The following is a 27853-nucleotide window of genomic DNA, read 5'->3' on the forward strand; positions in this document are numbered from 1 at the left end:
GGTTAATTCTAGCATTGGGTTCAGAATAGATCAATGGCTATGGAAATCGGCGCTGCGGGATTCTGAGGACCCTTTTGATGACCGTAGGTATTTACGAGAAGCATGACAGCCGGCATGCCTCCGTAATGGTCAAACAGCGTGCGACGGGATTCGAGTGCTATTATTATGGTACCGCGGAGGACGCAAATTGACAGGCATAATTGGTTTAATTTCTACGCGAACGTTCAACTGGGAATCTCGTAAAAATCGTTCAACTGCCCAGTATTTTACTGGAAAAGTTGATTAATCTATCGTTCAGAGATTTTCTGAATCTTCTTCTTCTACATACGTATTACCATTATATTGTTGGGAAATTAGTTGGACCAAATTTCGAGTATTTTAACGAATTTTTAGAAAGAGAAGAAATCTGATTAATTCGTTGTTTAAAAGTTTTCTGAATCTTCTTCGACTCGCCATTATAGAAACAGTCGCCTATTACTTGAAATTAGTTAAGTCCAAATAAATAACTAGATTAAGATCAATTAATTGATATAATTAGTTCAATTTATACACGAAGTTCTATAGTTATAAAGGTAGTACAGACAATCTTATAATAAATAATCTATTTAATACAGTAGCAGAAAATAACAGAATAATGAGATAATTTATACAGATCTATTACTTAAGATTATTTGTATTAACTGAATATTTTATTCATTGAATGTTTGTCATATTGTAGATAAACGTTTATAATATTAAGGTAGCTTTATTCCCAACTTATAAATAGAAATACTACTGACATTTTCTTACATCGTTAATTAAATGATCTTATATGAAAATAACAATATTCTTTTAAAAAAATGATCCTTTAAAAAAATGTAACATTATTACATAATCCAGTATGCAATAATTTCTGGTATTTACGGATAAATTTATCTCGAAACACAAAATCAGTGTGGCTCTATCCAGCATATTGCATAAATTACTGTGAATACTTCTCGATTTACACTTCAGTAATGATCCCAACAACCATGACGCCTGCGCCAAATGTTTTGTCGAATAATCAACGATTTGTAGAAAGGTATTCTCTGTGTGTAGATAAAGGTATGCGAGCAATTCATCAGCACAATATGCGTTATCGCACGCGAGCCCGTTATCGAGAGTATTCTGATTTTACTGCTCTCGCTCTTTACCTCTCACCTCCTATCTCTCACACAGTATGTAATTTAACTTCACGGTTTAATCTTTCCGATGCAAATGCCAGATAATAACGTAAGAGAGGATTATCGTCGAAAGTAACCAACTATCGCGGTATTATTACTGGAAATCGTGTCATCGGTTTATAATTAACTAGAGCCACTCTTGTTCACGAAAAATACGAATACCAAACTTCCACGAAAAGTATTCGTAACTTTCGTTATCGAATTAAGTCTTTATTCCCGAAATATTTAATCGATCTATCAGTTGTCTAACAATTCTGAAAGTTTTTTATTTGATATTCCTAGGAAAGTTAATTCAATCGCATTTTTATATAACGTTCATCGTATCTTGTAGTATTTATGAATCTTGCAGTAATATAAAATATCTTGTAGCAATTATAAAATTTTTATGATAAATAGCTCTATTTGCAGGAAGCCATCAACGCGTTGTAGTTTCATACAATTCTATTATCGATTGTTTGTCGCTTCGTGGGAAACTCGACTCGTTAGTCTAGCAGGCATGTACTCGGGAAACCACGTGCTCCAGACTATTTCCGCGATTCTTCTCGCGACACTAGAGGGCGGAAAGCACGGACAAATTCGCCCACGCGACCGCCGGTAGAAGTTAAATCAGAAACGTCGGCGCAAATTTGCTTAATTATTCCGCGCAGAACGTTAACCAGTCGAGAGAGCGTGGCTGCGCGTTCCTCGTAATTGTAGTGGTCGTTTATAGTTGAACGACTCTCGTCGCGTTGCAATTGTCTGTTGTCAGGAGTGGCACTCTTACTTCCGGCTGGTGTTAAAAGGCCGTCAACTCGAGAACACCTCGATTTTTTCCTCCTCACCGACGCAAACCAACCGAAGTTCACGGTAAACTTGCGGGGAAATCAACTTCTCCCTTCAATTCTACGTCCTTAGGTAATATTTTCTTCTCCTTTTTCTCTCCCTCTCTCCTTCTCTTCCTTCTTTCTCTTATCTCCGTTTTTCTTTCACGAAGTTTACCCGGAAGAAATTGACTAATGAATCGACGCCTCCGTGTTCCTCGGTTGAATCGTTGTTTAACGAGTTCGTCCATCGAAACAGTTTATCGAAAGCCACCCTTTGAAGGACCCTTTGTTGTCGTAACTTCTCCCTATTTCAGTCGATACGAATGGAAAGTCGTTGTTATCGTGAATTTCGTTGGTTGTCGATTGTGCTTGGTGAAAAGGGGGAGTCTTCATGAAAAAAAGCACGCAGGCTCCAGCAAGTTTTACATTATCATATTATTCTATAGGAAAAAAAGAATTGCTGTAAAATTCGTGTGAAAGAGTTGCTTTAAACGTCGCATTTAACGTTGACTCGTTGGAATAATGATAAATCGTTAACTCGATATTTGTCGCGACCTATAAACCAGAAATACGATTTCATAATATTTTGATAATTTTTTACAGAAATTAAATCATTTGATGTGACTTACGTTTAATTCATCATCTCGTACTATAGCCCATCGCTAATCATTCCAATCGATACAAATCGTTAGAAACCATTTCCTATTCCATCATAAACCGTCGATATCTGTATCAAAACCGATAAACCGCAATTGTAACAAAAACTTAACTGTCATATATTACGATCAAATGAAATTGTTAATACGATTTAACGTCGATAATAAGCTTGTTCCGACTTTTTTCACGAATTAAACCGGTTTACTTGTACGCATCTACATATGAATGTGGAAATCCCAACGGGTACACGTACACGCGCATCTACATATTAATGCACGCGCACCCTCGAGCTCGCTATGCATTGTCGCGTTGGTAGATGTATATAGGGTGGTACGCGAGTGCCGTACGTGTACGCAGCACTTGTGAGTTAATATAGCTAGGGAGAGAGGGCGAGAGAGAGAGAGAGAGAGAGAGAGAGAGAGACGAAGGGGATGAACGCGTGGGATTACAGCTGTATATCTATCACGCTGGAATACAGCATTGTGCCAGAAATCCTGATGGCATGCCCATAGGCCGCAGGAACGTCGTGACGCGACGACGCCGCGTCTCTAACGCACGAATTATCCTTCAAACCTCAAGCCGTCGCGAATTTCCTCCAGTAGACACGGTTGAGAATTTTCCGCGAAATCCAAACGTTAAGAAATTTGTCAGCGATTTTACATATCGTCTTAACTACTATCAGTGTTTTTAAATAAAGGTTAGAGAATTTGTTCTTTTCTATTTTAAGAAATTGGATATTTATATTTATATTTATTGGAGATTTTTTCTAAATTGTTTCTTTCAAGTGTATTTGATTTTTCATTTTTTTACATTTGAAATTAGTTTCTTTTCAAAAAGAATCGGAGGTTTAAGAGTTGAAGGTGTCTGTTTTCTATTATCATTTGCTTTCTTTTCTTTTTTTTGGGGGGGGGGGGGGGGGGAAACTTGGAGAAATTGAAAATAGTTTCCATTATGCCATAGACGTATTAATTGCCACGCGTATTCATATAATGATCATAAACAAATTATTCCCTTTCAAATTTTTTTATTTTTTTATTATTAATTCTTACTAATACACAAATTACTTCGTAAAATAAATTCCGTAAAAAGTAAATGGATTCATGAAATATATTGTTCATAATTCACAATAAAATGGAACGTGTTAAATTATAACTAGATCTCGTATTCTGATGTATTTATAAAGAATTTGCACGTGCAAAATTGTATAGAATGCATATAACATGAGAAAATGTATAAAACATCCAAAGTATAGTGCTTTCTGTAATATTTGATAGGCAAACTAATTTTCCATCGAGGTTCTACTTTTTTAATTATATTCATAAAAATATGAATTTGCGTAAAAAACCGCAATTTAATTATAACATACATTGAATTTCCTTATACCAAATTGTAAAACTGCAATGATCTAACTTACGATAACGTGGCTTATGGGATAGTTCAGATCACTATCCTATAATTCATAACGTAATCCAAAACATTACATAGCAGAACATGTTGCGATCCAGGTCACTATGCCATAACTCATGGCGTGATCCAAGTTGCTGTACAAGGGACCGACCTACGTCCCACCTACTACGCAAAACACCATAATACAACCTAAATTATAATATATTTCTACACGATTTCCTGCAATTTATACCTCGTTCTAACCCACAATCAAATTCACGTTACTCAAGTAATCATACAACCAAATTACCATATAATTCAAGTATAATGTTATGTTCTTACCCTTTAATATACATACGAAAATTAATTTCAACTACGATGTTTTAGGAATTTACTATGTTTTACACAGGCTTTTCATTCGTCATTTCTTTAAACAATAAATAATAAAAGGTATATCTAACAATGAAACGACAATCACGTTAACTATTTATACGAAGATATATAAAACTTTCTCAATTCTCAGCTCTTAATTCTTAACTCTGATTGATGCTCCAATGAATCTCAATTTATCATTTGGGCTTACAATATCATCTTATTTATATACTTTTAGATTTATTCCAAACTTGATCGTAATAACCACGACGAGTCTCACTTATGAATAATATAATAATAAATTAATCATAATAAAATAAATAATAATACTTTAGTCGTTTGATGGTTCTAACGTTGATCATTTCTGAAAGGACAAGACTATCGTATGATTCCATACTCCACACGAGTATCTGCAGAAGGATTTGAGCAAAGCAGATAACCGTACAAAAGCTCAATCTGTCCCATCACGACATCGTCGTCAGGAACGAAATCGCTGAAGCAGCTTTTTCCAAAGAACTAGTAGACCAATTGAGCAGAGATATGTGACACGTACACGTGTGAACGCAGTTTCCATCCTTCAAAGCGAGTGTTTAAAGCGTTCTAATACGTAATTCTGGCTTCGCTTGCGGATTTCCAGTGTTTCGACCCGGTGATTATGCAGTGGTGGTAACAAAGTATCGGCCAAAGCATAAAGGTAGTGTGGGCCAAGGGTGGTAAGAGGCAGAATGCGGATGGAGCGCGAAGATCCATCCAACGAACCATCGGATAAAGCGAAGATACTTGAAAGAGTATGTCTGTGTTTGCGCTCGTAGACGGGCTGAATCCTGAATTTCCGGCAAACCACCCCCGACCCTAAGATCGCCGAGAGCCGAGACGATAACGAATCTCGATGTCAGCTAGTGGACCATGGTGAACTCGATCGATCTAACGAGCCGTAGGAAAAACAGGCAGCTCGTAGCTACCGATATTCGGAATAAGAGTATGAACGAAGTGGATTCCTTCATCGACCTTTGAACTTTCGGTTGATGTTGAATCTTCGCGGATTATTGCTTGTTCTTTGATTCGTGTTATAGGAAGATTGGAAAGTTTGCCAGATTTTGTTCTTTTTGCTATTTTTAAATTATTTGAAATTAGGTATTTTTCGTACTATAACACGAATCAGAGCTCTATGTATTTTACATTTACGACCTCTTCATCTTTCAGGATGAAAGGTTGGAAATTTTTCGTGTCATAGAAATCTGCGTTTGCGTTATAGGAAGATTGGGAAGTTGGTAATTTTGTTGGTTTTTGATGATTTGATTTGACGAATGTCGAAGATGAAAGATTAGAGATTTTTCTTTTAAATAATCAATCGGTGTTTTATAGCGTTTGGTAGTCTCTTTAGAAACTAATTCCCGCTATAAATTTCGTGCTACGTTCTAAATAATTTCTCAGTCGAATTCAATTGGAGATTCGTGTAGAGATTGAATTCTCCAAATTTCGATGAGTAATTTGTCCGGCGAGTAACTGTACCGAAAAAAGAGTATCCTCTTTTCGCTTCTGGCAAAACGTGTAATCCTCGTTTCTTCTTTTCTTTCATTTCTGTGCGTTTCTATGGCGTTTTATTCGGCGGACGTAGGGTTCGTTAAAACTTTATTGTACATTATTAGCACCGGTGGAAAATTACGGTGGCGCTCTCGATATCAATAAATTAACTGCGCCGCAGGACGTTCTAAATTGCATTTACTATTTCCCTGCAGGGCATTAAACATAGAACGACTTTCGTAATCGCAGTTGTACTAGGATTCGATTACACGGGCTGCCTAAAATTTAATTAAATCGACACACGGCGAACCCCTTCGCGCACAGGTACGCTTTTCGCACCGTCATTTACCAGATCGCGTCGTGAAAATTGTAAAATTTAATTTACATCCGGCTGGATTCAATTTGTCTCGATCATTGACTGCTATAATTTTTTAGGTGTATTCCCCTGGCGAAATATTGGCGACACGAATGCAATCATGAAACTTAACGAGAAAATATTTCATCGACCCATACTCTACACCTCCTTGTGTAAACCAATATATTATGTAAACATGTTTTTCGAATTATCACTGTGAAAAATTTCCCAGAACTTGCTTCAATTTGGATAACTTGATCGATTGATCCGAATGCGTTTTTATGGAATCGTAAACTAATGGTGACAAAAGCGACATTTGATCCTGTTTTAGAAGTATCATTTCTCTTACTAGAAAATTTGATAAACAAAATAATGTAGTGGAATAACGAGTTGGTTACATTTTCTTAAATTCTGTTCTTGAATTACGTGTCATGTTCGAAGCAAGACTGCGATATCTGACTTGATACCATTTAAGCACGTCTCTAATACTTTTCCAACGAATCTCAATATTTACTATGAACGAATTGAACAAAATTACCTGTAAAACATCAACTGCGACCCTTTTAACTAAACCGGAATCAACGAAAATAAACGTTTCAAAAACCATTTCAAAAAGTAAGCTTATTTCACTTTCGTTGCCTCGTGAACACTTAATGACTTCACCACCTCTTACCATAATTTACCTTGCCGAAATTCTAAGCGAAAGAAGACCATTGTTTACATGGACATTAAAAAAGATAGCAAAACTGAAGCAGGTATCAACAGTTGGACTATATTTTCAGGAGAAAAGTCCACGTTTCTTCTTACATTCTACGCGAGGAGCCTCTAGAAAAACAAAAGGATAACTTTAAGAATATGTAGCATGAAGTGAAATGCGGGAAAGTCTAAGGGAAGTGAATTCGTGTAGGACGTGGCGAATCTTCCCCTTTTGCAAGTAGTGCTACTTTGATCAGACGCGCTGGATTTATGCTCATCCTTGCCTTTCTCTCTCTCTTTCTCTCTCTCTATCCATCCATCTATCTATCTATCTATCTATCTCCCTCTTCTATCACAAGTGTCGCCGCTTATCTCTCTTTGGAAGGTTCATCGTGTTGCAACAGCGTCAGCGACGTCTTTGAAGACTCGTCGCATCGTAGGCCTTTCAACGAGGTCGAAGCGGCGACGGAAGTGCCGCGGCAATGCCATTATCGAGAGAAAGAAACGAGTGCGCTGCCTGCGCGGGAGAACGAAGAAAGCTGGATCGGTGGTTAAAAGTCGGCGTTTGATTTTCTACCAGTCTCTGCTGCTCTTTCTCTGTTTGAGCGTGTCGCCTGCTATGTCAGATCGAAGCAATTCCCCTGAAGTTGGTATTTGTAATGGTTAATTTGTAATACGAATTGTAGGTCGGTCGAGTGTATCGCTATTTAAAAAGAGAATTTTATGTTTTTAAATACTATGGTGATTTGGTATTGGGAGTTTTCATTATAGCAGATTAATAATTTAGGCAATTGAGTTCTTTGAGGAGATGAGCCTCTTTTTGAAATCTGTTTACAAAGTACTATATAGGATTATTTCTTCTTTGCAAGTATGCTATAGACGTTCCACAATTACATTTGCAAAATATTCTATAGGTGTTTCAGAATTAGTTTTGTAAATTGATTGATAAATTTTATTCTCCATTAACCCCTTAACCTACGATTTACGTTCGAGAATTTTGGGCCGAAAACGATCATCGTACTACGGGCTATGCCCGTAATATTTACATTTGTCCCCATTATTCCTTCCTCGTTAATTCCTTCTTCGTTTTTCTCTTACGATCAACAGGTTATATAAATCAACATTTATTTCCATTGAGATATGTATAATTTTATGTGCTAGACTATATTGTCCGCGTAGTAGTGATATATGTATGTGAATATGAGTGTGTGGAAGTATGTGTGTGTATGTAAAGGAATGTAAACTGTTCAGTTAACAGTCTGGTATGGGAGAAGATGAGACAAAGAAAGTGCTGAGACACTGTGAGAAATAAATCTATAACTATTTTAATATAAATTCTAAATGTAAACTTAGTGTTCCTCTACCATTATTTCGGCAATTAAGATCCAAAATTATCAACAATTTCTTCTTCATCCATCGAATTATAATCAACGAATTGCATTAGAAAATTTCACTTAAAACAAAAAGGTTAAACAATTTGCCAGATATCTACCAATTCAACATGTAGCTTGTTGGGAAATTCTAATCAACAAATTGCATTATCAGTAAAGAAGCATAAAGAGTATCGAAACAAAGTGAGACGAATCGGTGCTTTCCGAAAGACTGGTCGAAATTTATGACGACGAACGCGAATGGTCGTTTCTGTAGGGAGAAAAAAGAGTACGGGATAGGGTTTAGGGAGACGTAGCAGTTTGTCGCGTCGGTAAATTTACAACTGTAATTTACACGATCGTCGAATATCCGTTTCGATCTTAACATCAGCGTAGAAGGAACGTAGATGCTTGAAACAGCCCCGAGCGTGATTGAGAACACCTTTGAGATGCGATTTAGGAAAAACAACAAAGGGAATTGAGAAAAGATAGACGATACCTGCAAAGCGTCGCACGTTCGTTCTATTTTCTTAGATGCCTCCTCCTTCATTCAGCTTGAAACGATAACGATAAAGATTCGTCGATATTTTTCTCTGTTTCAAAAATTTTCTCTAAATTTGTCCTCATTTCACGTGACTCGTATATATTTCAATTCAGCTTTACTTTAATTATCTTGCTAGTTTCAGTTCTACGTGTGTTTTTATAGATTTCTAAATTTATGTAACATTTATGAGATTTTTTTTTATATAGTCTTTATATAGTTTTTCTAGTTAGAGAATTTTTATGAAATTTGTTTCTAGATATTCTTAATAATTTCCTTAATTGAGAAATTTTCATAAGATTTATACAAATCGGTTACTCTTTGTAATTCCCGTTAATTGTGAAATCTGTGCGTTGCTTACGAAAGAATTTATGATTTCACAGCGAAATACTTTTAAAATCACCGACGTTAAATTAATATGGAAGTTGGAGAGCAGATAATTCCACAAAAAAATAATAGGAAAATTCCGCGATCCTGAGAAACGAATATCAAGAGTGTTTCACTGATTATACGAAATTACAGTATTTCCTTTACTTGGCCGTTTTATCGAAAAATTTCTTGATCTCGTTACCGTGAATTTTCCTTGGCAAAACGACCAACGAGAACCATTGACTTCCTTTCGTTTTACGAAGGATAGAAAAAAAAAATACAGGCCAGTATCAAGAATGCATAGAGGAATCTCTATCGACCAGTTATTTACAAGGGAAAAATGCGATGCTCATAGAGCCGTTTCTGTTTTATCGAAATAAAAGCTCTTAATAAAGTGCACCGACATGGCGTGGGAAAAGGTATCAACCGACTCGATAGCCTCAAAAATTTTTTATTATTACCTGACGATACGTTGTCAGAATATTCCGAATAATAATTTTTTTTCTGTCTATATAAAATACATATAACCTTCTGAAAATACGTGAAACGTATATGGATCGTTGGTTTATTGGTTTGAATAACGTCGGAAGAAATATTGAAGGTGCGAGATCAATTTTCATCGAGAACGAAATTATTCACGTGATTCCATTTGATCGAATGAAACATAAATCGTCGCGACAGTGGTCAAACAGCTTAAGCAATTTCACGGGTTAATATCTAACGCTTGATTAATTTAGTCGAGCCGAGTTAAGCAGGGTTGGCAAAGTTCATCCACGCCGCGTCAGAATCTTGTTTAATTATTAAAAGCCTATCTCTGAGGCGAAATTTTATTTCCAAAAATGGCATTGTATAGCTTTTTAAACTGATTTTCTAATATGTTAGTAACGCATTGGGTAGTCTCGTAATTAACTTACATGTTTGTTACTATTATTTGTGAATAATTAATTGCTGTAATAATTTTTGTTCTTTCCACTAGGTTTCCTTCTTTGTTTTTTTATAATACTTTTTTCTTGGCTACTTCTATTATTTTTGGCTTAACTTCCAGCATGATTTAAGATCTGGATTATAATATCTAAATACTTTGAATATACAAAATGAAAATATAAAATTATAAAAACTTTCTTGGTTTCAAGGAACATTCCGACAAATTCCTTAATCTGACTGAAATGATATATTGCTGTATGTAAATAAATAATAAAGAAATAAAGATAAATAAAAAATAATCTAGATTCAATGCAATCTACGAACAAAACGTACAATTAGCCGAATTTAGCCTCATCCAGAAATTTTCATAGAACTTCAACTTTCTCAAAGCTCGACCATCGAAGCGAAGCATTTAATCTTCCCGAGTAAAGGAATCTCATAGAAGTCGCAAATTTCTCAAAATTCAAAAGTGAAATCGAAACTACGGAAAAGATGTGTCAGAATCTAAGCTCAAGAAAATTCGATCGTACCGCCGGAATACACGAACTTCCGAAAAGCAGAAATTTTCTAAAAATTCCACATACTGAAAACTCAAACACGGTTAAACGTACATGTATGGTAAAATGAAAGGGCACGTGTATTTACCCGAACTTGGGTGAATCGAGGGAAACAATGGCAGGGCGGCGTGGCAAAGGTACGAGGTATGCTCGTGCACGAAGGATTAATTCTCGTGATGTACAGGAAATCAGTGGAGATAGAGGGGCGAAGGGCCGGCAAGATCCCTTTGAAATCTTTCGGCGATTAATTCATTCGAAAGCGGTGCGGAACAAGGCTCACGAAACGAAGCGGCTGCAGCGGCGCGTGCAATTTTGGCAAGACGATTCCGTGGCGGGCGTTTTCTATGTACACGTGTATCGTCGGGCCACAAAGCGGCCACGATCCTGCTGGTTGGTTCGTGTGAAACGCGAAATTTGTCGGTGTAATTACGGCGAGGGGAAATACGGAGACGCGTTGCGATTACGCGGCCAAATAAATCCCAGTCTGCTTACTTTCTGACGTTCTTCCTCTCTCTGTGTTTCAGATACAAGTGTACGGGTTCAACGCGGAACTATATCACAATATGAGCGAGGCGCAACACAAAAGTCAAGGCCTGGTCGCGATCTCGTTGATGGTACAGGTAAGCGAATGTAGAATATTGTAGTTTCTAGGAAATGATTAAAACGAGCAAGTTTCGCGGTGATTTGGGAGCTTAGTATGGCGGGATGTTTAGATTTATGTGTGTTTGTGTGTGAACACAGAAGTGAATTTGGTATGATATATGTAAGCAATGGCGGTTTTATGAAAGAGTAGGACTTTGATATATTCGTTGTGTTTTCAATTTTTGGAATCTAGATGATCGAATCTTTGAAATTGAATATTGCCGAATACTTATCGTTATTTCAGTTTGCACGATTTGTTACTGGAGACTTTATATCGCCATTTTTTTTGGCTATATGTTAACGCTTCGTATTATGAGCGTATTTACATTGCTAAATAAAGTGTGCGTTCCATCTGTTTCGCATCAATTTTGTAACAAACGTTCCACTCTGCCACCGTGGAATTACTAGATAAATGAATATGCATGAGATATATGAATGGTGTTTGAACAAAGAGAATATATACGTACGCGACAGTTATTTTGATATCAAAAAACATTTATAATTCCTTTCATTTCGAAAAAAGGTAAATAAATAAACATTGGCGAGGTTGTATAAAAAAAAAATAAAAAAATAAAAGCATTGGTAAAATAGCAATGAAATAAGTACCAAAAAATATCTATGCTATCGATACTATAGAATTTTGTAAACGCTCCGATTAAGTTCATTTTAATGACAATTAATCAATCTATTAATTATAATCTATGTTAATCAATCTATATAATAATCTATTAAAAACACAAATATGAATTCCTAAATGGATCATGGTAACAAGACAAAAGGAAATGAAAAATAAGGATAGTAATCATAGAATTCTATGTCGACGAGGGGTAGTTTAGCAACCCTGGAATTTGTTCCCGAATTTGTAAACTAGGTATCGCGTGTTTACCGTATCCTTTCGATCGATATAATTTACTCCGCCGTTAAAAATGATAACTAAGAAAATTACAAGAATTACGGATTTATTATTAACTAAAACGAAGTTCCAAATATTTGTAATTTTTATTCCCAAACAGACTACCTCTACAAATTCATATTTTCCTGAACGCAAATTTAAAAAATGCTACTTAAATAGACATTTGTTTCATAGAGATTTCTTGTGTATAATATAAATAAATAAATAAATATATATATATTGTACATTTTTGCAGGATCCTCTGCGCTCCAGCTTTCTAGATTCTCGAACTTTTTTTCTCTGGACTTTTTTCTCGGATTTGGGCAAAATCATTTTATTATATAAAAACAGAGCAAGGTGTATTTAAAAAAATCGAGATAAATAAAATAGAAAAAACGGAGGAAGGAAAATGTACGAGGAAGAGGTAGAAAGATTTTATTCGCGACGTTCTTATTGGTGAACAATTATTTCGAAGTCTCGCAGACAAACACCCGGCAGGCTTCCCGGGGCTGCGTGCCGCTTGCTCCGAGAATAAATTCCAAAGTTTCGAAGGAAACGTTCTGCTTTCGCCAGCTCGTTCCACCTCGTTCTTATACCCTCACATTTTCTCTCACGTCGACGATCGTCTACGTTCTCTCTCTTACTCTTTCACTCCTTCTAGAACCGGTGTTCCGCTAGAAGAAACTGGAAAGCCTGCGATTCTGAGGCAACAAACGCCAGGAAACAAGCGTTTATGCTTCTGATTTCTGGCACGATAGTTCAACAGAATCGGCTGCTGCCGCTTCACTCAGACTGTTTATCGAAACATCGACTCGTTTCTAGCTCGTTCTATTTCCTTTTCTGATTACCATTCCCGTTTCGCTCTTCGATGTATATCATGATTGTTAGAAATGTTTTTGCAATAAGTTTATACATTCTAATGTTATCGTTTCGAGTATTTATTGAACGAGTGCTAATCTAATGATTCATTGGGCAGAATATATCTTCTGTAAATTTTTATGTGTAATTCTACAAATTAGATCAAATTCCTGTATCTCCGCCTCAGAAATTTTCGCTTCTTTCGTTCGATCTCTGAATTAAATTTCTAAATCAAATAATTTTTCCATATTACTCATTTATAGGTAACAAGTAAGAAACCTATATTTTAACTGGAAAATTTATCAAAAAATTAGTCAATTCTTGCAATTATTGTATCATCCCGTTGGGGTTAAGATTTTGTTATTCAAACAAATGCGCACACTATCGAATCAGATTTCTGCAATTGTGTAATATTATTATTAAAAACAAGTTCCCTCTAATTTGAAAAATTCCCATAAAATTAGTCAACGATAATAGCTAATATATCCCTCATCAAAACGATATGATCTTCAAACGAATTACAACAAAATTCAAGAAATCAAACAATTCCAAATTAAATATACATAATCATACAGCGTTACTGCTGAAAATAATTACTTGAAAAACGCTGTAGTTTGAAAAATTCTCATAATATTATTCAACTCTGGTAGTTAACATCCTCTTTGCCAACATCCATCAGCAGTCACGCACCATCAAAACCCAAAGTGGTGTTTTTCGCGTGCAAGCGTAATTTTCATCTGCCTTTAGCAGCGGTTCCCAGCCGCTAATGACACAAAAATCTACGCGGCTCGTTTCCAAATCATTACCCAAAATCAGTGGTCGTCAGCCGAGGAATTAACGACGCGAGACCAGAGGGGAGAGAAGAAAAGGCGAGAGCGTATTCTCGCGAAAAAGCGTGGTACGTCGGTTGACAGGGATTTTCCCTCGTTTTGCGCGGTCCCGCCGTTTACTTCCGGAATAAATTTTCAAAGTTCCAGCAGCCAGCCGGCCCCCATCTTCCTTTTCCCTTACCTTTCACGGTCTTTAGCGGCTGAAACGCGCGACCGTGAAACAGAGAGAACAGCAAAAAGACGACGAGGAGGGAAAAGAGTCCTTTAGGATGCATTAAGGACGCGGCGTGACGGAGGTAACCTGAATGTAAACCACTTATTTGGAAAGTTTACAATATTTTAAAAAGACCATAATATTATAGAGACGAGGTACCTGATTTTTCACTCTTACGTATTTCTTATATGTCCATGGTTTTAGGGAGATATCGTGTTTCTTCAGAGATCTTTAAAATTTGTTGGAAAGGTAAAAAAGTAAAAAGATAAAAAGAGATTGAGAATTTATGTGGCGTGAATGAGTTTATACGTTGGTTGGAATTTTCTATGTGTAAAAGTAGTAGATGCTTCTCTTTCATAGATTTCATCATACCTTCTTATATCATTTTTTCATAACACGTCACACAATTTTACTTGCTTATACATTGTTTCATTTATTATTTTTTTTTACTGAATGTAATTTACCAAACTACAAACTTCTTCAATCTATCTCAGTTTGAATCAAGCTTGAATTAGGACTGAGTTAGGTTTGAGACAGATTTGAATCCGATTTGAATTAGATTCGAGGTAGTTTTTAATTAATTTTTTAATCAGAATTAAAATAGATTTCAGTTAGATTTGGATTACGTTTAAATTACGAACTTGGTCGACTCTTAAACAGATTTAAAGTATATTTGAATGAAATTTGGAATAGATCTACGTTAATAACTCACACGTGCACCAATTCACACTGTTCAGATCGCGATAATTTCCTTGATAACATAGTCACGGCAACGACGAAAATATTTTAGAACCATCCCCAAAGCGGCTGCCGTGTCGCGGGCCAATCTTTAACAGGTGCTCGATCTCTCGACAGGGTACGGTGGTAGCTCGTAAAAGTGTGTCGTGGCAGAGGGGCGTCGTGTTGACGGGTGTAATTCAAACGGATTATACCCTGGGGGTGTCTGAGGGATAAGATCCAAATGAGTCGGTGGCAGCATTCCCTGTCAACGCTTGAACAATCCGAAGGGTCTAAATGAGCTCCCGGATATTTTCACTCGCGCGTTGCTACCCCATTCCACGTGTACCTTTCGTGGGACACTCGTGTCACCCGTTTTCACCGGGATGGATTTATCGACTGGAATTTTAGTCGTTTGTTCTGGATCCTTGATGCTTGGTGAGAATTACGACACTGGGTTTTAATGAATCCGGGGCGAGGTGAAATTATTGGACAATGTTTGCGTTGATTGAAAGCGACGTAGGAGGGGGTTGATAATGGAAACGATGTGGTTCCCTTTTCTACATTTTCTGCTGGATTTACTTATACGATTTTTTCGTTTGCTTTCTAAAGTTTTGTAGACAGATTTTTCTTCCTTCTTGAGAGCAACAAATATTATTCATTACAAACTCTTTTCTGCTTGAGAATAGAAAGCGAGGAGAAATTAAAGGAATATTTATTTCGTAGAAATATCGTATTTATTTTCGTACGTTCGGTTTCAGCAATAAAGACATTCATAACAAATTTAATGCTGTAAAACTATACGGAATACGCGAAGATATAGAAAATATTGAAAGTAAAGTGGCCGTTTAATGTTTAATTTCCGTATTTACGTTTGTATGAAAATACTTAGTAATTATACATCGTACTAATTTAATCGTAAATCTCTGATTTAATTGAAATTTGATTTTACTGTCTTATAATTGGTAATTCTTACTGCATAATAGTATCTCACTGTATCATTAATTACTAAATACTTTATACACGTTTGAAGTAACTCTAATATGTATTTTACCAAGGAAAATAAATATTATCGTTCCCTTATTAAACCGCGTAACAAGAAGTGCAAAGCGAACGTAATAATCGCACGTTATATTATTAGACCGAACGACCCGTATAACGCAGTAACGTAACCATTGAATTTGCTTTATTACAGCGAGCTGAAAATTTTATTATCAGTTAATAAGTTATCGAGCTCGGAAGCTAATAATCCAGCTTGCCTCTATTTTGTCTGCCGGATGAAGACGCGATAATTATGCCGGATATTGTCAGAATATATACTTGAGATTCGCTTCCTCCTCGGTATACTTATGTATTCGAAAGAATATTTAACAATATCTTTCTTTAGTCATGTTTCGTTACAATGCTAATGAAATTTCCAAACTTTTTATATAATACATAAGATACCAACATAAAAGTTTTCCATGGTGAATGTTCAAATAGTTTCGTAAGCCAATGCATAGAACAATACACTGTAATATCAGTGCATATTGTATTATAGTTTTATATAGCATTTTCGCATAAATCGTTTAAAGTAGCACTTCGTGGATTATAAAAACGAGAAACTGAAAATTTCGAGGAAATATGAAATGAGATTATCATTCCGTATCTGATCTACGTAAAAGTACCTTACTTTTCTTATCGAACAGGCACTTTGATTGGCAAAATGAACCTTAAACAAACCTTTATGAATCTCTATACTTATCTATATCGACCCTCTTTCCAAGAAAATCAAAAAATTCAATTTTCAAATTCAATTTTTCGAACCGTACCAAACCCAAATCATTACCTACCATCTCTCTGACATTAACACCACCCTCATCCACATAGTGATGCCACCTTGAATAACGAATACCCCGTAAAACGCCATGAATTTCTGAGCGTTGTCAGCGCGGCAACAATGATACTCGTAAAGTCACGATAGCCTCGAACTTCCCGGTAACGAGACACTTAAGTCGAAACGAAGATAAGGATGGGCTGTGAACGAAGATAAATAGAGACGGAGAAAAGAGTACGGGGAAAAGCTATGACGCGTATGATCGGTAGACTAGGGCCCTGTCCCATCACCAGGGGAAACGACGAAACTCTTGATCCAGCCTCGATGGCCAGATGAACTTTTATTATTTATCTCTTACTTTAGAGAGTTGCCGGTCGGTTTTAGCCGGTTTAGCTTTTACGGTTACGTTTAATAGCCGGCCAGTGTGGGAGTTTCGAAACGACTGTTCGCCTTTGCCTCTTTATGCGCTGCACTTAGCAGCGTCGAGCCTCCCATTTCATGGGAAATCGATGGAAAACGTATTAGGGCATTAGGACATAGAATGGACGAGGTGTGTTGCAAGCAAGGCAAGATACATGGTTATTGTGCATATCTTCGCGACGTTAATACAGGATTATTCATAGTCGATGCTAAAAATGAAATCTGTTCTTCGCATGTTTTAGATCGGCGAGACGCTGCACCCAGAGCTTCAGATCATAACGAGCGTGTTCAACAAAGTTAAGTACCGCGGTAAGTAAATTTGTTCTCTGTTGGATCAGTGTATAGGGATTGCGTGTTTCGGAAAGATTTTGGTGGAAACTGTATAGGATATAATGATAATTTAACATAATGCAAATAAGCTGAATATTTTCAAATCTACGAGACCGTAACGGTGGTACTAATGGTATAATCAAATCGATTAATTTGTAATTCATAGAAATGTTATAAATTTACATATGTCAGTCTACGTCATATACGTATATGAGGAATTTGAGTATTTTGATAATTTTTATATAGTATATGGATAAAAGATTGATTTATTCTTTCATAAATCTTTCTTGTTTCTTTTTTCTTTACTGTGAATAGGCTGTTTTCAAAATGTTAGGTATCGTCTAATTATTAATTCAGTAACCGTAGAATTTTACATCGAACGAATTTTGTTTGATCGTGAATGAAATAAATTCGGAGTTTTGAATAATGCAAACTAGTATTCAAAACGTAAACAATACGAATCCTACCTAACCCAGAAAAGTACGTTTGATCGGTTTACGAAGCAGAAATTTCTAGAACATAGAACGTAAATTCATGAGGTTTGCAGACCATGATCTATTGTAATTTCACGTATAATGCGAGCGCCTTTCGTCTCTGCCGCTAGCGTACACTATCAATACGCATTTACGCACTAATACTGCCTCAGACTATCTGATGGTGTTATAGGCTTTCAACTCGCTAGCAAGCTCCGCTACCGTTTGCTTTTGCGATGGGATATTAATAGTTTCGTTCGTGCCGCGCCGTATAATGATCACGATTTATCCCCTGTTACTTCACCATCCTATTAGGAATTTCCGACCTCTCACATTTGCCGAATTTCTAAAGCTTGCAATCTCATTAACAGTAAGAACTTTAATGTTTAAACCTTATCCTTACATTTATTTCAAGTTTCTAAATTCTACATCGATATTTTACCTTTGAATTCTTGACAATTTATGAGTCATTTACCTGAGAAATCGGCGGATAACATTTCCTTGTTGCTGAATATGTTTCAGCTAAGGTATGGTGAAAATCCTACATATAAAATCTGTCTTACTTTTGAATTCTACTAAACGTTAATTTTATGAATAGAACTTTACGCTAAAAAAAAAAAGTGAATTGCCCTATTTCTGAATATTTCTATAGAATTCTATAGACTTGAGCACACTATCCGTGTGATAAAATAACTATTGCAGCAATTATGAGTGAAAAGGACAAACAATGACATTATTAAAAACTATATAAGTACCCTTTTAACTGTATAGAAAATTCTTTCAAGAAAATATTTCATATCTCAGCCTATTCTAAACCGACTCATTGCCACACATTTCCTCGTGAAACACTTTCCGACACTTCCAAGCTTCTTCCGCTGAATGAACTCCCTTTACAAAAATCCGGCTCTATCTTTTCTCGCTCGCTCACCACGTCATTCGGATAACTTGGTTGTATACGATGGATGTACGTATTGGATGTATATCTGTAACCTGAATAAACATCGCTAATTCTGTCTCGTACGACCATTCGAAAGTCAAAAAACGCTCATCCGTGTCATCCACTATCTTGATGAAATACACATAACAGCGATTCATCGTTGCGTATCCGTGTCTTTCATTCGCGACTGCAATTAGTGGACCGTCAAAAGGTGTCGCGTAAGGCACGTGGAAGAGCCACGGATGAAACCCAGGACCCCGGGTTCTGGTTTGAAAGCGGAAACGAAACGGAGAGTAGCTTGGTAGACCGAGGGGGTGAGGTAAAGAGAACGCGCGACGATGAATGCGCGGTTCACGCACCAAATACCACCGTGGACCGCTTCAGAGAGCCGCGGTAGAAAGTTGGCCGCGCACTCTGTCGCTGGGATAACCCCGGATAATAAATAAAATGGTGCCAGGAAAGGGAGTGTGCCGACGCTCCAGGCTACGTAGGGGTGGCGCGGGACTCGCTGACTCGAGAGGGTGAAAAGTCGAGGGACGGAAAAAAGGAGAGAGAGAAGGGGGATGGAAAATGACTCTCTTAAGGTAACGAGTCACTTCACCGCGGCAGATATCCAGGTTTCTCGAAAGGGCGACTTTATCTCGTCGTGAGAGTCGATATTGTGGGGTTGTTCATGGCTTGAATGAGAGGAAGAATTGAAGGGTAACGGGCTACAATTAGACATTTAAAACGTGGGGTACGTTTTCGAGATTATTGACGATGATGAGATGAATGGCGTTTTTTGAGAGTTTTATGAGAGGATGGAGATATATGATTATGGTTTTGGAATGGGGTTAGATGGAATAAAATAGAGGTTAGATCTGGGGGTTGTTTATTTGGTAAGTTTTGGGAGATCCTTTTCCTTTCGGATGATTTCTTGTTTTCTGGCGAGTATCTCTTAACTCTTTCATTCACGAATTATTTAATGTCAATGATTATTATTTGTATTTAGGAAGAAATCGAAAATAACTTCGCAAGATCAGATAACGCTGTTAGAAGGATTTTATCTGTGAAAAGTAATCGACGTTATATTATAAAAGATCCTATATAACTCGTCTCTTTATATCTTGTCAATCGATGCAAGAGGTTTCTCCTTTCGGACATCGATCAACAAAAATCATCAGCTTATCCAGAATTACCTTCTCAATCGGCAATCGATAAAAGCACGGAATGAAACAGCCAATAAAAGAGTCTATAATCAACAACAATAACAAGAAACCTCATATAAGGACCAAGCTTATAACGTCGTAAAAGAGTGTAGTCTGTATAGAAAAAGCACGTCACAGGAATTTCTCAAAAAAATATACGAACGGAAGTAAACGGGAGAAGGTTTAAACCTGAAGAATGAATTCGATGGAGCGACGAGATGCGTCGATGTTCCCAAAGGGTGATCCCTCCACGGTAAGGGTACTCGACGTTAAACGATTCGTCGATGGAAGCTCGGTTGCGCAGCTTTTTACGCGGTGGACACGATCTACACGACAACCGGTCGATTTACAACGAGGGACAACGATGCTCAGCGTCCAGCTAGCTTGTGTGTGCATAAATTCCTCTATACACCGTGGCGTCATATTCTAGTGTGCGCCACGTGTACGTGTGCCGTTGTGTGTGTATTTTAATCAATACCCTGTTGACACCGCGACCACGGCACATAAATCATGAGACAATGGAGAAATGCCGTGGGGGGTGGACCAACAGGGGTGGATCTAAGTATTCCATTGTCGTGTACCGTCGGCTCCTGTACCGTCGATGTGTGCATGTACGCCATCCGCGATAACAATGGGGACCCACGAACGCGCGCACGCCATCGTTCCTCGAAAAGTTTCCAGGTATTTATTGCGAAATTTCGCGAGAAAGCAAGATTGTATCGCACCACTTGACTTCCGGCCGAACAACCGGTCGTCGACAGCCTGCCTTACGGCTCAGCCATGATTCTGCAGAACGTACCGCTATTTTGGAGATTCTAACGAGACGAAGGGCTGAGTTTTGGGATGGTTGGTTACAATGTTATAGATATTGGAGTAATGGGCTTGAGAAATTTACAGATGGGAGGGTATAGATAAATTTTGTGCAATAAGTTATACATATTTTGTCGGACTTATGCTAATAATTTTCGAAGATAATTGAATTTTTTGTTTATATGCCTTTAGATTCTAAAGAGAAATTAATGTGGAAGGATGGATAATACATTTTATATAACATTGTAAATTAGATTTATTTTATTGGAATTTAGATTTATTTTGTTGGACTTTTGCTAATAATTTCCGAAGATAATTGAATTTTTTGTTTATATGCCTTTAGATTCTAAAGAGAAATAAATGTGGTAGGATGGATAATACATTTTATATAACATTGTAAATTAGATCTATTTTATTGGAATTTTTCGTGATACTTTAGTGTATCAATTTAATTTAGGCAGATAATTAAATTTTGTTTAAATTGTTTATTTATTTTTCTTGATGCAAAGAAGATTGCAAGATAGTATCTACAATAAACGTTTGATTTGTTTTCTTAAGCGATACCAAGTACACTGCTTGCGAACGAAACGACTATAGCAAAATTTAATCAATGCTCGTAAATGGAAGAGGAACAGAACCCAGGGCCACGATCTAATCCCATTACCTGCCATTTTATTCTATCGTTTCGACGCAATGGAAATGACAAATGAAAACTTTACAGCTTACCTAAATGAAATTAACGATACCATTTGACGATACTTAAACAAAATTAAGAAAATATTTTGCTGATGATGGATTACCAGGAATATTCGTAATTGTAATTTTTCATCATTGTCGGGAGACTGTGTCATGCGCACATGATGCACACGCTCGCGGTTTGCGAATCTAATGTAAGCGTTCCCCGTGTATCGCCCAACGCATCGTAAATATCGTTAATATTTATGAATCAGTTTAATTCAAACGTGTTGTGTACGTATGCGAAATTCTATGCGCGGGAAACGCATGACCCGGTTCGATTGGTTCATCAGAATCAGTTGTTAACTCTTGTAACGCGATCATGTGCGTTTATCGATGTCGAGCATGTAGAATATGGTGGAAATTAGAGTCTTATACGAGTCGTTACATAATACATGTTGCGAAATAAAATTATGTTTAACGTTCGAGAAGTTTCGAATTTTTGAGAAATTTCATATTTTGAACAGTTTTGAATATATTCGACTATTATGTTCGAATTTTATGAAATTTAGAACTTTTGGAAAATTTGGTAAAAATTAGTTGATAAGTGTATTCTTTACAATCGAGGTTCGTATGTAAACGTGTGCGACGAAAGTGAAGTAAAATAATAGTAGAAGAAAAATTTAATTGTGAAAGTTGAAAAAGAAATTTAATTAAACGCCAGCTTAAATTTTAATTACATCAAGAATTTGTATAATATATGATTCTAGTTTAGCCCTCATGTGAAAACCTATCGAATCACATTATAGATTTAGTGTATAGATGTAGATGTAGTAATAACGCTACATGTTGTTCTGTTATCACTTGATAATTTATATGCACATTTAATTATTGATTATCAAAACTAATTGAATTTAGTTTACACGAACACGAATAGAAGTCAATATGCAGAACGCAATGGTTCAAAAGTGTAGAAACAAATTGAGAATTACGAAAAGAGCACGCGTAATTGATAAACTCTGTGTTACTCGTTGCTAGATGTTTCGCGGTATTAAAAAGAGAAGACTGAAGAAAAGCGATTTATTATGCAATATGAAGAAGAGCCATCGATCTTTAGAACTAGATCCTTTACACCGCAGAATTTTTCAAAACTCAAATATAAGATCACAATGTTCAAACTACTCGAGAAAAGAAATTTCTTAAGAACTGCAAACTCCTCAACACTCAGACATAAAGCCAACTTACTTTCAATCCTTCTCAGAGGTATTAACGAACTAACAATTTTGTCTCTAGCATCTGTATGTCTATAACTTTTCCAGAAACAAAAATAGGGATGATAAAGTTGCTATTTTGACAGATTCGCTAGTTCCTAGTGCGAAAGAAAATACTGCATGTATTCGTGAAACGGAAGCTTCGAATAACAGAATGGGGTTGATGGCGAATCGGAGCATCTTATACGTTGCAAGAGGGCCGGCTACATCTTCCGTTGTCTTTCATCGTAAACGGCCCCGGTAATATATGGAAACAATAAAACACAGAGAGACGAAATAAGACAAGAACGGGCAACTTTCCTGAATATGAATATAGCTACGTGTCTATGCAGGGCATTTTCCAAAGTGAGATGAAAAATGCGACGCATTACTCGCCGACGCAGCGAGCAAATATAAAATTCTTTATAGCTTCCTGCTTCGTTCGCGTGCCAACGATGAATCCACTGCATCGTAATGTAAGCATTTATATTAACTTCCATCTACTCGTGATATACGGAATGACACGCGGAACGAAAAATACTTGCCGTTACGATTTTTCCAATTTCGATGTTACCAATGAAATTGAAGAGAACGACGTTCGTATAGTACGACAGAAACGCGAGACACGACGAGGAAATATATGTAGAATAAGCGTATCGATGCTTACATTGGAGTAAATTCACCTTAATTGGAGATTTTGTAGAATAAATTGAGAATATTTTCTGATTAATCGTATTAATAATAGGTCTCACATTTTACCAATTGTTTTCATCGTGGTTTATGAATTTTGTTCAGTTAAATCCTTGGCTTATTGATATTTATCAACTACTGCTTTAAAAATACCGTCTGACGTATTCAGAATATTAATATTTTTTCATAAGATACCAATTTATTTTTATTATTGTAAAAGATTATCTTTCAAGTTATGGAGACAGATATTGGAAGAGAATAAAGTCACTGTAAAATATAACGTTGTTTAACGTGACTATAAAAACAAATAGATAACACATTTAAGGGTTGGTGTCATTCTGAATATCGGATTTCTTAAAATCGCCTTAACACATATACGTATAATCGTCTTGAAATTCTTACTAGGCATTTTTTCTATTTGTTACGATAAAAATATAAATTTGCATAAACATCCACAGTCCGCTTATTACTTTAACCTTTGAATGGCTTATTTAAAATTACAATCTAACGTTTATAAAAATTAAGCGGCATTCTGCGCTTTTCTGAATATCATCCATCTGAAAATTTGTCAATTACTCGTAAGACGAATCCATCTAAATTACTGTGTCGGCAAATTACAACCGCCCATGTTCATTATATCTACGTGTATATAATAGGTATGAATCTCTTGTAATGGCTGACAGATACCACGAGAAACAATACAGAAAACACGATCGTACAGTAGACCGTACGATATTCGAAGCAACCAGAAGGATTTGAACCAGAAAAATCCGTACGCTGTCTTTCCAAGCCACTTTACGTTGAAAAGGTCCATGCTCTATTATCTTCGAACGCGGCTCGAGGGATGCCATGTGCAGCATGCATGCATCGCGTATTTCCACTTTGTTTCGCCTAACTAATGGCGAGCTTTCGTCGCGACCTTTTCATCCCACGATATCTTAACCGCGTCCTCTGAGAATCGTCACACGTTCTTTCGTATGAGAACAACCAACGAATAAATAAAACGTTACGTCGATTCAACTGCTATTAAGATTGTTTTTTTTTCTGTATCAATTTCAATTTTTTGTAAAATTAGATATCCGAGATAAGTTTTAAATAATCGTTAATTGTGTTCTGTGTGTAATTGAATTATTTATTGTTAGTAATTTAGTTGAAATTCACATTTAATATTTTCTGGAATATTGTCATTTATTAACTTAGCTATTTAATTTGACTAATTTTATTCATCGACGAATTGTGTCATTTATTAATTATTAATTTAATAATTCTCGTTATTAATAAATGGTAATATAATGTTAGAAAGTGGAAGCGATTATACAAGAATGTGAGATATTTCTATCAAAAAAATTTCTTGCTTCGTTCTTGCTTATTTTGTCGACGAAACTTTCCTCAGTCGATGAAAATATTTTCCACGGCTAGGGAAGACAAAAAGGAGGATTTACCAGGGTGACGGATCGCTCTCGTGAACAATTCTTTTTTTTTCGACAGTTCGTTCAGGCTGTAAGAACCGGCAAGATGGTAGCGACTTCAAGGACCGAATTTTCGGCAGGTTTTTGATGGATTAAGGGAGGTTTGACACCCGCTTCACTGTGTCGATCAAGAAGTTACCTTGAAGATTGAGGAAATTAATGAACACGTCAGAAAATTAGTAAAGATGGAGCTCGTTATACGAAACAAATCTTTTGGTTCACACAATTATGAAGATACTTCTTTAATACCTGATACTTGTCTGAGACAAAGAATAGTGAAAATAATTCCGCCGAACATAAATTTTAAATTAATATGAAAGATGAGAGGCAAGAATTATTTTTAAAAAGGCAAAGATAAACATATTTTGTGCGAAATTGAGAAATCTTCAGAAAATAAAGCTGATAATTTGGCTTCTGAGTAGCTCAATTATTCTACAAGTCCAACAAATATTATCTTTTCTTAAGAAACATCGCGATTTCTATAATACAACAGTAAAGATCGTCTTACAAACAAATCTAAAATTAAGGCACAGGACCTTAATATCAGGAATATTTGCCATGCATGTGAATATGTATGTGTTATAAACATCATCCATCAAATATATTCGATCGGTATCTAGCCGGGGGCAGTTTGACGCGTAGCATCCTTCTATGTTGGATGACGGCATTTCTGAAAGCATAGAGCGGTCATTGTTGATAGCCAGGACAACGAAAGGGGCGCGGTTGGTCCGTTTGCACGGCTTTGTTCTAGTACAGAGGGTCGCGTACAAGAAACTGATCCGCGCGTGCAAGCTGTTGGCTGGAAATTAGCACGATTGCAATACGTGCTGGCAGCTAAGGGCTTTACCTTTGTGCTCGAATTGAGGAATTTCGTGACGCTTTGTAACTCGGATTTTTCACTGATTTTCTTGCTTTTATCGTAATACGAATATATAGCTGTTGATATGTAAATAAACCGCAACAGTTAATGTTATCGTTTGCAACTAATATAATTGGTCACGTGCCTGTATTACCAATAAATCAAATAATTTAAAAAACGTGTTTAGGCGCGAGAAAGCTGCATGGTATCGAAATACACCCTGTATTATAAATTAAGAGTCTTCGAAAGTATTGGCAGATATCGAGATGCTCCAAGAAATGGTAAAAACGTAAATTGCAAATTCTTCCATACAAACTTTCGGACAACTTGAAAAATTCGTAATATAAAATATATAATATAAAGAAAAATACAAATACAAAAATTCGCAATTGATTTAATCCGATCATAGTAACTGCGGGCAATTCACCTGATTTACCATTTTCCATTTTTAATTTTGCCATTTCTATCACTCGTACTAATAATCCGAAAAAAAGTATTGTACCCATGCAATAACACTTTACTCTTCAAACTCTTTATCGACGATACCAAATACCTATCAATGCACACACCAGAACGCAAACACAATTATCTAATTAAATCATTCAACCACAACGCGGCGAACACACAAAAACCAATGTCCATCAAACGGGACAAAAGAATGATTCGAACCTCGGTTAAGCAAACAACAGTGAGCTCCGGTTTCCGCGTGGCAGACATCCAGGAAGCCGTGGGAAGGAGCGCAGGCCGGCGCATAAATTTGAAAACGATTTTGAATACGCGATTTGACGGCGTGGTCCCGCGAGAGCTCGCGTGCGCGCACGAACAAGCGATGCCGGGTAATGAACACAGTGAATGTACCATGAATCATTGGGAACGCTTGTGCGCAACGCGGATGAAAGAACGGAAATTTCATTCTTTCCACGGATTCTGGCCTTGACACGGTAAAATTCCTTGACAGCTGGCGCGAATGCTCCCGGGAAACCGACGTGCATATTTTAAAAGACAGACGGAAAGGGGAATGTGATGCCACCCTTTCGGTGTAATCCGTTGTTCCAGCCTCGTTCCTGACTTTTCTCTTTTGGCATGCCACGCGATAAAGCCATTTTTCCCCCGCGAAAGCGATCCGACGTGTTCTGCTTTTAGGTCAAACAACTCGAAGCGAAATAATAGCACCCCTCGGTTAATTAGGGTGAGAGCTAAACGATTGGACGTTTACTGGCCCCTTTTTCTTTCTTTTTTTTTTTTCGTACGATTACAAGTTTTAATACGAGCAGTAACGATTGTGACGTTTTACAAAATTAGTTATTTGTCAAAATAGTCGTGTTTCGAAGAATGAGTCGGGAAATAAGAAATTTTGTGTGAGCTATTCTTCGCTAACTTTAAGTTGTAGTAATGATTTGAATGATACAAAGATATAGTAATTAATGAATTGGGAATTTTGGTGCAAATTCATATTTTTATGAAAGTAATATAAAAGTGGCATCTAAGCAGAAATCTGTTTCAACGATTGGATATTTTAATAGCTACTGTATTTTCGATATTTTCGATATTCTCGTGTAATATGTACATTCTGTGCATCGTTCTCATTTGTTATTAAATACCGATGGAACTGGGTGTCACATTACACACGGAGCAACTTACATACTTTTGGAAATCTTGCCTGGATTCCTCTTTAATCTCTGTTCTTTGCTTTTCTCATCAAAGATTCGGAAGGATTTGTACATCAGACCCATTGTTTCTGATTTCAAGTTATGAAACAACAGAGCAAGTCTATAGGTCGGGCTTTTATGCAATTAGGTTGGTAAATGGTTGCCAGAGTTTGATTTAATCATACCGGTAAATGCAGAATTAATTTGGAAAACTGAGTGTGTAATGAAATGAGTGACCTCGAAAGATATCACGTTTGTATAAATGAAATTAAACGCACGCGTAACATCCCATTAATGAAACGACCGATCGAAAATAATTAATCTTGTATCAATTAAATGGAGCTCATTGTTTCATCCCACTTCTTCTTCACTGTTTCTC

At 36.6% G+C, this 27853-nt stretch overlaps 1 protein-coding gene across 3 annotated transcripts in view; it reads left to right on the plus strand.

Annotated features, from left to right (window-relative positions):
- Window positions 1–27853, plus strand: part of LOC100649304 (carbonic anhydrase-related protein 10) — a 230806-nt gene that overhangs the window by 191355 nt on the left and 11598 nt on the right. For all 3 annotated transcript variants that reach the window (XM_012313694.3, XM_012313693.3, XM_012313695.3), the window contains exons 5-6: window positions 11281–11376; window positions 17388–17454. In XM_012313694.3, coding sequence (XP_012169084.1) covers window positions 11281–11376; window positions 17388–17454 — 163 coding nt within the window. The remainder of the gene's footprint in view (window positions 1–11280; window positions 11377–17387; window positions 17455–27853) is intronic.

The sequence above is a fragment of the Bombus terrestris genome, chromosome 11 (assembly GCF_910591885.1).
Source record: "Bombus terrestris chromosome 11, iyBomTerr1.2, whole genome shotgun sequence".
NCBI lineage: Eukaryota > Metazoa > Arthropoda > Insecta > Hymenoptera > Apidae > Bombus > Bombus terrestris.